Raw genomic sequence first — 13,658 nt, forward strand, 5'->3', positions numbered from 1 at the left:
AAATAATCTGCACACACAGCACTGAAGTAAAGGACCTCTCCCAATGACACAGCAGGAGTCTGCTCAACCAAACCAGACATACTGAGTTATCTCAATATACACACATTTACAACCTAACTGTCCACTTTAAGGATGGACGGGCAATGTGCTGGGGACCAAACCCACAACCTCATTACTGAGCTACACCCTCAGGCCCCAGTTCACTCATGACTAAATGTTTCCATTTAGTATCTTAGTGTGAGAGAAGAGTCTTTCTGTAATCCACAGGCTACCACTGCCTACAGTTCCACAAGCTGAGAATAGAAAGTTCTTACTGTCCAAGAGTCCCAGCTTCAATTCCTCTGGTAGGACCTCCCTCTACACGGAGTTAGAGGGAATTAATTTGACCACATCTTGCCTACACAAAGCAATCCTGTAGCTCCCAGCTGCTTCCTGAAGGAGGAGGAGGAGGAGACTACCATCACCATGTCTTGGAAGAAATGCAAACCCTTCTTCCAACTGACTAATTCTGATTGTCCTCTAGGGAACCAGGCACCCCACCAGAAAACATATATGTACTCACAGGCATAGACCTTACTATAGATCCACCTGGTAGAGTCATCAATATCAGGATAAACACAACTGAGAAGCAGAATTCACTACCTCTACTACTCTCTCTTCCCTCCATTAAACATGCCTGTGCCTATCATGGGTGTTACACACCTAGCATACAATGTTCATAGAATGGATAATTCAAAAACCTGTATTATACCAAACACCAATACTATCCACAATGGAGACATAAAATAGTACTTGGGCTGATGAGATGGCTCAGAGGGTAAGAGCACTGACTGCTCTTCCAGAGGTCCTGAGTTAAAATCCCAGCACAACATGGGGGCTCACAACCACCCATAATGAGATCTGACTTCCTCTTCTGGTGCATCTGAAGACAGCTACAGTATACTTATTTATAATGATAAATAATTCTTTGGGGGCTGGTGAGATGGCTCAGTGGGTAAGAGCACCCGACTGCTCTTCCGAAGGTCCAAAGTTCAAATCCCAGCAACCATATGGTGGCTCACAACCACCCGTAATGAGATCTGATGCCCTCTTCTGGTGTATCTGAAGACAACTACAGTGTACTTACATATAATAAATAAATAAATCTTTAAAAAAATAATAATAATAATTCTTTGGGCCAGAGCAAGCAGGGACCAAGTGAGCAGGATTGACTGGAGAGAGCAGAGGTCCTAAATTCAATTCCCAGCAACCACATTAAGGCTCACAACCATATGTACAGCTACAGTGTAATGATATACATAAAATAAATAAATCTTTTTTTAAAAAGAAGTACTTCTCAAAACAAATGTCCCTCCCCGGGCTAAATATGAAATAATATAATCCTTAAGATTAATATAAAGGGCTGGGAAGTGGTGGCGCACGCCTTTAATCCCAGCACTTGGGAGGCAGAGGCAGGTGGATCTCTAAGTTCGAGGCCAGCCTGGTCTACAGAGTGAGTTCCAGGACAGCCAGGGCTACACAGAGAAACCCTGTCTCGAAAAACTCCCCCAAAATAAATAAATAAAATAAAAAGATAATAAAGGGCCAGAAAGATGTCTCAGAATGTACGGGCATGTCTCCAAGCACACAAACCCAAGTCCAATTCCAGGAATAAACATGGAAGGAGAGACCTGCTTCCTGAAAGTTCTGCCCTGTCTCCTATATAAGCCAACATGAGTATACCCACAAGCATATTCATATATACAAAGTAAATTTTTAAAAAATGTAATAACTTTTGTTTTGTTTAAAAACAAAACAAAACAAAACAAAAAACAAAACAAACAAGCTAGGCAGTGGTGGTACGTGCCTTTAGTACCAGTACTTGGAACTGCCTAAGGAGCTGTCCGGCAGAGCTCAGATACAACATGAACTCAAGAGGAGCCAGCAGTCAGTGAAAACGAACGAGGTCAGAAACAAGCAGAGCCTGTGGGGCCTAGCTATGATCAAAACACTTGGGAAGCAGAGACAAGAAAAAGCACAAATTCAAGTACAGCTTAAACTATACAACACAGCTGTCTCCAAAAACAAAATCTCTTTTTCCCAATACCAAAACAATACAAAAGTTCTAAGATCACACTGAAAGCAAGAAACAGATCTATAAGAGAATTTTAAAATATAGAAAGACTATACCTAATTTATACATTTATACAGTTGCCTTCAATCATATCAAAGCAAAAAGGGAAAAAGAAAAAAGCCTGACAATTAGTTGAATCCAGAGCAAGTCTTTTTTTTTTTTTTTTAATTTTATGTATATGAGTACACTGTAGCTGCCTTTAGACACACCAGAAGAGGGCATCAGATCCCATTATAGATGGTTCTGAGCCACCATGTGGTTGCTGGGTTTGAACTCAGGACCTTCGGAAGAGCAGTCAGCGCTCTTAACCACTGAGCCATCTCTCCAGCCCTTTTTTGTTTGTTTTTTGGGTTTTTTTTTGTTCTTTTGGTTTTTTTTTGTTTTTTGTTTTTTTGAGTCAGGGTTTCTCTGTGTAGCCCTGGCTGTCCTGGAACTCACTCTGTAGACCAAGCTGGCCTCGAACTCACCCTCTGCCTCTGCCTCCCGAGCACTGGGATTAAAGGAGTGCACCACCACTGCCTGGGCCAAGACTGCTTTTGAAATCAGTCCATTATAGATAAATTTGTGGTGAAGATTAAATTATTTGGAAAAGGCATTGAAGTGTTACTCCCTCTTTTAAAAAGTCAACTGTTGGAGCTGGTGAGATGGCTCAGTGGGTAAGAGCACCCGACTGCTCTTCCGAAGGTTTGAAGTTCAAATCCCAGCAACCACATGGTGGCTCACAACCATCTGTAATGAGATCTGATGACCTCTTCTGGTGCGTCTGAAGACAGCTACAGTGTACTTATATATAATTAATAAATAAATAAATCTTTTTTTTTTTTAAAGTCAACTGTCTTCTGCATCACAGACACAAGGAATACAATGCAAACCAGGAGGACACTCATTGCCTGCCTTCACGATAGTCCAGGACAGCTCATCACTTAAGGTAAGGGTACCTCCGCCGCTTGAGACAAATATGGACCTAGCAGCATCCCCTGGGATCTATCAGCTCTTAGGGCAGGTTTCTGCCTCCTCAGTTGTGCCCAGCCAGGACTGGGAATGAAGAGCTGGGTAGAAAACAACTGCAAGTATGCTGGCCTGGGAGAGGAGCGCCAGATGAGAACCTAGAACGTTGCACTAATCTGAATCTGCTGTGTACCCACAGCTACAAATTCAGATATCCTAACCATATCTTTTATTTATTCAGAATTCACCTCAACCGGGTTCCACGTGGAAAGCCACTTGAAGACTTTGATCTTTAACATGGTGGAGTAACAAGCAAAAAGGAGCCAGGCTTGGCAGTACGTGCCTCCTGCCCGGCACATGCCTGAGTCCCAGGCTGCCAATGGCCAATAGGATCGAGGGTTACTGAGGCGTAGCCCCAACAGGAGTAAGTTCAGGTCACTTCATTTTAACAGTAAACAGTTCAAATTCCAGGAGTAACAGTCACTTGTCAATTCAGTTTTTTAAGATTTTGTTTTATTTTTAATTATGTGTAATTATGTATGTCTGAGTTTCTGCACTTCAGTGCAGGGGTCCTCAGAGGCAGTTGTAAGCAACAGGACATGAGTGCCGGCAAGTGAACTCAAGTCCTCTGGAAAAGCAGGAAGCACTCTTAACTGGGGGCTGTAACTTCTGCATTCAACTGCTAGGCCTTCTCTATAGTTTCTAACAATTAATTGTTGAAATGTAAGGTGTCCTAACTCAGTGACCATCATTTGGAATTCTCCCCCCAATGCCTTGACATCCTACAAACAAGTCCCTCCTGAGCCTTTGAGCTGCTACTTCTACTCTAAGAGATCAGGACAGATGAGAGCAGATCAGTGTTTTCTTGAGCAGTGACTCACCAGGCAGTCTGTTCATGTTAACGCCTTGCGCTGAGAGTCCAATTCCCATGTACCTTAAAGAAAGCAAACAGGGAGGGAATGAGAACAAAGCAGAACACTCTGTATGTCTGAGTGGCCCTGATCAAACTCCTTACTTTGTATGCTGTATCTCCCTTCACAGACAGAAGGGCAATAGAAGACAGAAAGGAGAAAGCAATGAGTACAGACGTCTTCAGTACACTAATGGCTCTCAGAGGAGCCTCAGCGTTTGATTTGATTTCTCTAGGCCCTACCTTTTTGCTAGCTCGCGCTCTCGCGCGCTCTCTCGATCTCTCTCTCTTTCTCTCTCTCTCTCTCTCTCTCTCTCTCTCTCTCTCACTCCCTCCCTCCCTCCCTCCTTCCCTCTTCCCTCCCTCACTCCCCTCTCCTTCCTTCCTTTCTTTTTTTTCCTGAGACAGGGTCTTTCTATGTAGCTCTAGCTGTCCCAGAACTCACTATGTAGACCAGGCTGGCCTCAAGATCTACCTACCTCTCTCTGCCTCCTCAGTGTTGGGATTAAAGGAGAGCACCATCATGCCTGGCTGGTCTTTTGATTTCTAATGGAAACAACTTAGTATCTTTGCAACCAAAGAAAGAAGAGGGCTCATAAGATGACTCAGCAGATAAAGGAACCTGAAACCTGAATTCTACCTCTGGGACCCATAAAGTAAAAAGAAAATACTGACCCTTGAAAATCTTCGACTGACTTCCTTTTTTTTTTTTAAAAAAGATTTATTTATTTATTATATGTAAGTACACTGTAGCTGTCTTCAGACACTCCAGAAGAGGGTGTCAGATCTTGTTACAGATGGCTGTGAGCCACCATGTGGTTGCTGGGATTTGAACTCTGGACCTTCGGAAGAACAGTCGGGTGCTCTTACCCACTGAGCCATCTCACCAGCCCCTCGACTGACTTCCATATCTGTCTGTGATATATGTGTGCACACATAAGCACACAAAATAAACAAATACATGCAATTTAAAATGTTTCTTTAAAAGAAAAGGAAATGAGATAGTATATGTGACTATCACTAACTGGTAACCTGTACTGAAATCACGGCCCCCAGTCCTCCAGCAAACTCCAACCAGGATAGGAGAATCCACTGCTTAAAGTCTAAGAGCTGGGGACTGAGTGGCATAGGGCAATGCAAGGTGACAATGGCTCCACAGTGGGGAGCAGCACACTCAACAAGGACAGCCAGGCAGGCTGTGTCCTTTCTGCTCCACCACAAACCCTGACACACTTCCTCTCATGATTCTACATACACATACACACACACACACACACACACACACACACACCACACACACACACAGAGTCCCTCCCTGTACATCTGTAGCTAACTTCCTAGATCACACAAGGCAGGGAGGTGGTAAAGCTTGAGCTTCCAGAGCCACCCCCCATACACAATACATCCCAAGTACCTAAGTAAGGATTGCAGGGAAAGGTGGGGCCTTCCTCTGGCAACTTCCAAGTCGTAGTGGCACTTGTAAGAAGAGGTAAATCAAAAAAGGAAATCTCTTTTTCAGTCTAAGTGGTATATAAGAAAATGGGTAACTCCCCAAGAACTTAAAAATAAAAGAATCAATTCATCATTTTTTAAGAGTAAAAGAGGGGGCTGGAGAGATGACTCAGTGGGTAAGAGCACTGACTGCTCTTCTGAAGGTCCTGAGTTCAAATCCCAGCAACCACATGGTGGCTCACAACCATCCGTAATGAGATCTGATGCCCTCTTCTGGTGCGTCTGAAGACAGCTACAGTGTACTTACATATAACAATAAAGAAATCTTTTAAAAAATGAGTAAAAGAGTAGAAACCAATATAAATGATCTGATTTGAAGCACATAGAAGCATAAACTACACAGACAGCTGAAGACATAAAACATCTAAACCACCATCCAAAGAGGCTGCGGTGTAACTTCATAACTGCCTAACAATGCCGATGGACTTAATGCCATGGAATTGCACTCCTGCTTCCTAATAATCACTGGGCCCTATACCACAGTGACCCAGCAATCCTCATCATGTACAGGTATTAAGAAAAGACACAGACTAGCACATAGCACTAATTAATTTAGCCCACAGTGCTTAAAGGAGAGGAGTCAGGAAAAAGAAAAGGTATAGAGGGGTATCCATAACTAAGAGAAAACTTGGCTTCCTTGTTTTAATATCTGGGACACAGAGTTAGATCCTTTGAGATAAAAGATATGGTCCAATACACAGCTGGAAGCTAAACAGAATGCTCAGCGCTTCCAAGAAACACATATACTGCCTGCCAGGACGGGCCAGCCTCTAGGACCATCAGAAGCTGCCGTGTGAGCTGCTGCCACAATGCCCATTAGATTAGAACCTGCACATTTCCCCAGAAAAACAGCAGCCGAAATAATCAGCTTCCTGGCTTTATGTGGTAGAGGATGCCAAGAGCTGGTCTCCATTCCCCGGATGTCTTTGCTGACCAAGCAGTAAACAACTCAATTAGCCTGTCCAAACTGCTCAAGTACAGCACAGCCAGGGGTTCCCTAGCTTGGATGGTAGCCACTCATCCTGTGCTCTGAGTCCCCTAACACAAGTAATCCCACAACTGGCATAAGAGTTTCCTGAAACTAAGATAAGAGCTTGTGTTTGGAACCTATTTGCTCCTTGGATGATCCTTGATGCTTTAAGCTAGTGCAAACTTTTTTAAGTCAAGGATCCCCCAAGAAAAGTTATGTTTGGCCACAAGCCAAAGTTCTGGTTCTGGTTCTACAATGTTCCATGGTGACGAGTGACCACTAAGACATCTATGCTCAAAACACAAGCTGCATTAGGGGGTAAAGGGTATAGCTCAATAGTACAGTACTTGTCTAAAATGTACAAAGCCTAGGGTTTGGTCTCTAGCACTATATAAAAAACCCAAACAGGAATAAGTTATTTGTTCCTTCCTACAGAAGAAGTCTCTTCTATCTTCAGTGGTACCCATCATCGTGTTCCTATTGGTTCTGTGTTCCTCAGGAGGAGTGGCATTTCCTAGATAATGGCCAGAGAGCCTCTGCATAAACTACCACCTCAGCTTCAAAATCTGATGGGGTGAGTCAAGTGTAGAGCAGCCAGGGGAAGCTGACACCCATTCACACTGGGCACCATGCCACCTCTGGGTGTCAATGACACAGAGAGTCCAACCAGCAGACCCAGCTGAGTCAGGGTCTAGGGGAGCCAGGTCCCAACTCTTCAAACACTAAACACTAAGTCTTTTCCAAAGTGAGGGCATTCTGAAGCTACAATAAGCCACAGGTTCCCGGGCTACATGTGGTAGAGCATCTGGACCAGGACTAGCTACCTGGACTCAAGCCCTAAGCACTGAATAAAAGAAGAGGAAGAAGCTGTTTGTATCACAGATGGGTGTAACGGCACATAGCTGTAATTCCCCAGCAGCACTTGGTAGGAAGAGGCAGATAGAACGGCACAAGTTGAGGGCCAGCCTGGACTACAAAGCAAATCACCTAGACTACATAGAAAGATCTTGTCTCACCGGGCGTGGTGGCACACGCCTTTAGTCCCAGCACTCAGGGAGGCAGAGGCAGGAGGATTTCTGAATTTGTGGCCAGCCTGGTCTACAGAGTGAGTTCCAGGACAGCCAGGGCTACAGAGAGAAACCCTGTCTCGGAAAACCTAAAAAAAAATAAAATAAAAAAAAGAAAGATCTTGTCTCAAATTTTTGTTCAAAATAGATGTGGGTTCCCATCTTCTAGTGAGTTTTCAGGCACCTAAAGACTATCATCCAATCAGCCTAAGATGAGCAAAGTAAGGAAGGACCCTGCAAATATACTAAAAATGTTGGGCTACAGTTTTTGGTTTTGTTTTTTACAATACTGGGAATCTAGCCCAGGCAAGGGCTGTACTGCTGGTCTACAGAGCAAGTTCTAGGACAGCCAAAGCTACACAAAGAAACCATACCTCAAAAAACAAGCAAGCAACAACAAAAGATAATGATGATAATGATAATAATAACAATAGGCCAGATAATGGCATATATTTTAATCTCAGCACTGAGTAGGCCCAGGTAGGTGAACCAGCCTAGTACCTGTTCATCAACTGAAATACTTAATCTTAAAATGTCAATGTCAGGACTGGAGAGGTGGCTCAGTGGTTAAGAGCACCTGTTGCTCTTGCAGAGAACCTGGGTTCAATTCCCAACCCCCACATGACAGCTCACACCCATCTATAACGCCATTTCTAGGTGATCTGATGCCTCTTCTGACCTCCTCAGGCACACAGGACACACTTATATACACTTGGGCACATACACACAAGATTAAATAAATACTTTAAAAAAGAGAGAGACAATGTCAAGACTTTGCAAAGCTCATTAAACTTTTTTTTTTTTCAGAAATAAAAAAATCTACGTGGAATCTCGAGTGGCAGGAGGTGGCCAAAATAACCTTCAAAAAGGAAAAACAATTGGAGAACTCATATTTACTGATTTCAAACTTACTACAGTAAAGCTAGATCAATCAAAGTAGTCTAGGACTAAAATACAATAATAAAAATACAAAGCAGGGAGGGAGAGGGGATAGGGGGTTTTTTGGAGGGGAAACCAGAAAAGGGGATAACATTTGAAATGTAAATAGAGAAAATATCTAATAAAAAATAAATATAAAAAGAAAAATAAATAAATATAAATAAAAAATAGAAAACAACCCAACATAGGACTAGCAAACAACAGACACAAAGACCAACGAAATAAGATGGAAACAGGAAGCCTAGAAACAAGCCCTTATCTATGCGGTTAGTTGACTACGGCAAAGGTGCCACAACCACTCAGTACCAGTAACACCTTCTTCTAGAGACCCTGAGGTCTCAGTCAGCCTTCCACAGAGACTGCTGGGCGCACAGGACAGGCAGGCAGGCTTCTACACTCAGTCCCACCAGCAGCAAGTCAAGAGACTGAACCAGAGAGCATCGAGCACTGACTTGAAGGGAGGACTCCCTGAGGACATGAAAGCTAAGCCGAGGCCTGGTAAATGAGTGAGAGAAGCTAAAGGGAGTATGTGCTGTGCAGAAGCAACACAATGTGCAAAGGCAAAAAGGCAAGAAAGGAGACACAGGGTAGAGGAACTGAAAGACTTTCAGGGTGGCTGAGTTGTAGGCTGGGCAGACATACAAAGAACCATAGCAGGACAGGAAAAGGGGGAGGGAGAGGGCCACACACAGCCTACATGCTAACTTAAGGAGTTTGAACTTCATGAGAGATCAATAGGAAGCCACGGAAGAGGTGTAGGAAGGCTACAACTGATCAAATAGCAGACACGACTGAAGGAGAAAGCTCAGCCACTATCAAAATCATCCTAATAAGCAATAGACATAAAAAAAGACATGGAAAAAGCCAACCGCTATTTAGAAAATAGTGAATGTAGGAGGTAGGGAGAAGCTTGAAAAATCCAAGACATGGACCAGCACAACTAATTACCATAGCAAGGCCAACTGAGGCCTACCTGGAAATTCTGAAGCCAAAGCTTTAGCCAGAGGCTTCAGCTGCCAAACTCCCACTGTTCTAACCCTGACAACAACCCCGGGCACGATCCCTGAACGAGACACATACAGGACATTCTCAGATTCAAATCTCATCTCTGCTCTCAAGTTCACCATGGGTCCGTGGGCATGTCCCTTGCCTCTCGGGGCCTGCATCATCAGCCGTTATCTCAAATGCAGAGAGGCCTTAGTGCAGCAGCTCACCGGAACTAATGAAGGAGCGCCTGGGCTGCTGCTCGGGAAAGCAGATGGTAGATGACTGTGTAGATGGCAACCCGCTCTGTTCTAGTAGGTCACCAAGGTTCTTCCAGTAGGAGAATCTGATAAAGCAGGCAAGTCTCAAAGGCCTGAACTTGGGACATCTAAAAACAAATGCCTGTTTATTTTAGGATTACCAAGGAGAAAGGACATGAACACTTGCTTCCTTGTTGGTAACAGGCCAGGCTATGCTAAGAACACTGCCAGACACTGGCTGATTTAATACAACCTGGGAGGAAGGGAGACAACAAATGTCCCCACTCCTTTAACAGGTGACAGGACAGATCCAGTGGTTCGTCTGCCCAATACCTCGTGTGTTCATGTGGTTCTCTTTTCAGGCATCAACAGAGAGAGAATTCATTTACCTCACAAGCAACTGCAGGATGAACCTATCTGATTTGCTCTTTTCTTCTATGTGACGGCAAAACAGAGAGGAGATAACATTCAACAAAGACAGCCAGGAAGCACAGAAGGACAAAAGACAAGTGCCTGGTGGTAGCAGAGTCATGAGCTACTTTCTTACTTCTTAGTTTCTGCCACTGACTGCCAAAATCACAATGCAAGCTGCATCTACAAGAGTCTCTCTGTCCCCACTGTGGCTTTGCAGTGCAAGATCAAGCCAGGTAGAGATCCACCTGAGACCTGGAGAAGGGGCAGCCACACTGTAGGTGGGCAGGATAGGCCCTCAGCTAACCACACCCATATTATATCTACCCAGAAGTTCTTACCACTGACTCATAGACAAAAGGGGTCAACTTCAGAATAGGATGGCAGCTACTGGGGCCCAGGATGCCTATCATTCATTCCTGCCCTCTCTGCCACAGAAGTAGCAAGCATGCTAAAACTGGTCATATGGAGAGATGCAAACATATTTGTCAACTTGGACTCTTCCCATCTCTGTTTTCCATATTTCCTATAACATGAATTCTTTGTTGATGATGGGTTTGATTTCTTTCTTTTTTGTTTTCTGTTTGTTTTGTGTAAGTTGGTGTGTGGGTGTGCGTGGGTGTGAGTGACAAGGTCTTACATAGTGAGGCTGTTCTCAAACAGACTATGTAGCCACAGATGGCCTTGAACTTTTGATTCTCATGCTTCTGTGTCCCAAGTACTAAGATTATAGGCATGGAGCACTAACGTACAGTGTGTGTGGTGCTGAGGATCAAACCCAGGGCTTTGACATACAAGGCGTTCTACCAACTGAGTTACAACCATAAGCCCTGGAATGATTTTACATCACATTTAGGAGCCAGCTATAACCATCTCTCTAGATCATCCCAGTGCAGCAATTCAGTGACAAGGACAGACGAGGCTTGGCTTTCCTGCTAGCTCATCAGAACACCTACCTCCCTGAACCGTGGCAGGAGGCTGAGGCTGCACTGGAAGAAACAGGAGAAAGTGTCAAGATCCCTTGACAGGCAACGGAGGCTCAAAGGGCATCTTGTGATCCCACCTCGAGGACAAGCCAGAGCTCAGTTAGAGGAGATACAGGCTCAGCGCACTTCCTAGTGCCTGGAGATTGGTTTTTCTGCCTGACCTAGCCATGCTTGGTCATATCAGACAATGGGACCTTAGAAATAAGACCACTAGACTCTCTCATATCCTCCAGTTCTTTATGAGGCTAGATGGAGGACACCACACCTTTCTGGTCTTTTTCTAATAGAGTTGGGAACCCTTTTGGAAACAAATCTAGTGTTCCCTTCTTATTTCTGGAAGGGAAACATCTAAAGACTTTATTTTGGTTTTTGAGACATTCCCTCTATAACAGCTCTGGCTCATGGATCTCTGTAGAACAGGCTGTCCAGGAACTCACAGAGATCCGCCTGCCTCTGCCTCTGCCTCCACAGTGCTGGGATTAAAGGTGTGCACCACCAAAGCCTGGCAATATGTAGCCTAGGCTGGCCTTGAAATCCTGCCTCTGCCTCCTCAGCAAATCCTACCGGCATGTGCTACCACAACTGGCTTATTTTTTTTTTTTGGGGGGGTTTTTTTGAGAAAAAAAAAAAAAGATTACCTATATTTACCAATTTTGGGTGTACATACACTTGTGCCACGATGCACATGGAGCGGTCAGAGGACAACTTACTCAAGTCCATTCTCTCTACTGTGTCAGTCCCAGGGGTCAAACTTAGGCCATCAAACTTGGTGGCAAGCACCCTGACCTACTCTTCCCAGACCATGAGCAATTTTAAAGTGGTAGGAAGCCAGGCGTGGTGTGTACGTCTAACTCTGGCACTTTGGAAGCTGATGCAGGAGGACTGGGAGTTCAAGCCCAGCCTTCTTAGTGATCTCAGTCCTTCAAATTCACAGCCAGTTTGGGTTTACGAAAAATAAAAGCAAAACGACAGGGACACTCCTTGGCCAGCCTTTAGACATGATACCCAACTCTGAAAGCACTTCTCAGTTAGCCTTTAGACTTGATACCCCCAACTCTGTAAGGTGTTCTCAGGGACTCCACCCTCATTCTGGATCACAGATCTTGGATTTCAACCCACATCTCAGGTTCGCTATCAGAGAAGTTAAACTAAGGGCTTCTCAGCTCCTTCCCAGAACTGACCTAGCAAGTTTAATTTTTAGTAGCATAATGTCGGTAATGGCTGTGTGTTATTACAAATGTACCATACCCAGATGCAAATCCAAGATGAGATATATTGGAAGAGCAGTTAAAAAGTTATCCAAGAGGAGTTGGGGGAGAATGGGAAGAAAGAAAGAAAGAAAGAAAGAAAGAAAGAAAGAAAGAAAGAAAGAAAGAAAGAAAGAAAGAGGGAGGGAGGGAGGGAGGGAGGGAGGGAGGGAGAGGGAGGAGAGAGAGAGAGAGAGAGAGAGAGAGAGAGAGAGAGAGAGAAGTTAACCAAGAAGCCAAGAAGCTGGGTGTGGTGGCACATGCATTTTATCCCAGTACTTAGGAGGCAGAGGCTGGCAACTCTCAAGAGTTGGAGGCCAGCTTGGTCTACAAATCAAATTCCAGGACAGCCAGGACCACACAGAGAAAACCTGTCTCTCAGAAAAAACAAAACCAAACTAAACAAACAAATGAACAAAGTCAACTAAGTGTGCAGGCAAGATGTCTCAGTGGGTATGGGCACTTCCCACACAAAACTACTAACCTGAGTTTAATCTCTAGATTCCACAGTGGAAGGAAAGAAGATATTCCTCAGAACTGTCCTCTGACCTTCATACCTATGCCACTGCACACACATGCCTCCACACAGGCACCTGCACACATGCATGCCCACACACAGGCACCTGCACACATGCATGCAGTGCAAAATAATAAAATACTAGCAGGGTGCAGTGACCCATGCCAGTCATCCCAGCCCTCAAGAGGCAGATGTAGAAGGACCAGGAATTCAAGACAAGCGTGTGTTACTATCGTGTGTCTACATATAGTGTACAAACCAGTAAGTGCTATGAAGTCAACCTCAGATTAAGAAAGAAAGAAAGAAAGAAAGAAAGAAAGAAAGAAAGGAAGGAAGAAAGATAGATATCCTTATAGCTCAAACAAAAAGAAAGACAAACTAATTTCAAAATAGACAAAAAAACCATACGGCTGCTTCTTTTTGTGCTTTATTAATTTTATATATTATTAGTATTTTATGAATGTAGGTATGTGTTAGCCATTGTACATGCATTTGTATTGGGAACAGGAGACAATTCTAAAGGATTGGTTCTTTCTTTCTACCATGGGTTTCTGGGGTCAAATTCAGATTTTCAGGCTTTATCCAACAAATGCTTTTACCCACCTAGCCATCTCAGCAGCCCTATGGACTGCTGAAAGGTCCATAAAGGACTGCGGAAAGGTTTATAAACAGCTAGAGCTGGGGAAGTTGTTAAGGTAGTAGCCCGCTTGTCTAGCATACATGAAGCACTGTGTTTGATCTCCAGAATTGCAAAAATTACGTTTAAGCAAGGTAGCAAAGCCAAAAATCTCAGC

At 44.0% G+C, this 13,658-nt stretch overlaps 1 protein-coding gene across 6 annotated transcripts in view; it reads right to left on the reverse strand.

Annotated features, from left to right (window-relative positions):
* The window catches only part of Ranbp10 (RAN binding protein 10), a 65,524-nt gene that overhangs the window by 33,282 nt on the left and 18,584 nt on the right, over nucleotides 1–13,658 (reverse strand). For 5 of the 6 annotated variants that reach the window (XM_030243813.1, XM_030243815.1, NM_145824.5 and 2 more), the window contains one exon: nucleotides 3,943–3,995. The exons of the other annotated variant lie outside the window; for it this stretch is intronic. In XM_030243813.1, coding sequence (XP_030099673.1) covers nucleotides 3,943–3,995 — 53 coding nt within the window. The remainder of the gene's footprint in view (nucleotides 1–3,942; nucleotides 3,996–13,658) is intronic. 6 annotated transcript variants of the gene reach the window in all.

The sequence above is a fragment of the Mus musculus genome, chromosome 8 (genome assembly GCF_000001635.26).
Source record: "Mus musculus strain C57BL/6J chromosome 8, GRCm38.p6 C57BL/6J".
In the NCBI taxonomy this organism is placed as follows: Eukaryota; Metazoa; Chordata; class Mammalia; order Rodentia; family Muridae; genus Mus; species Mus musculus.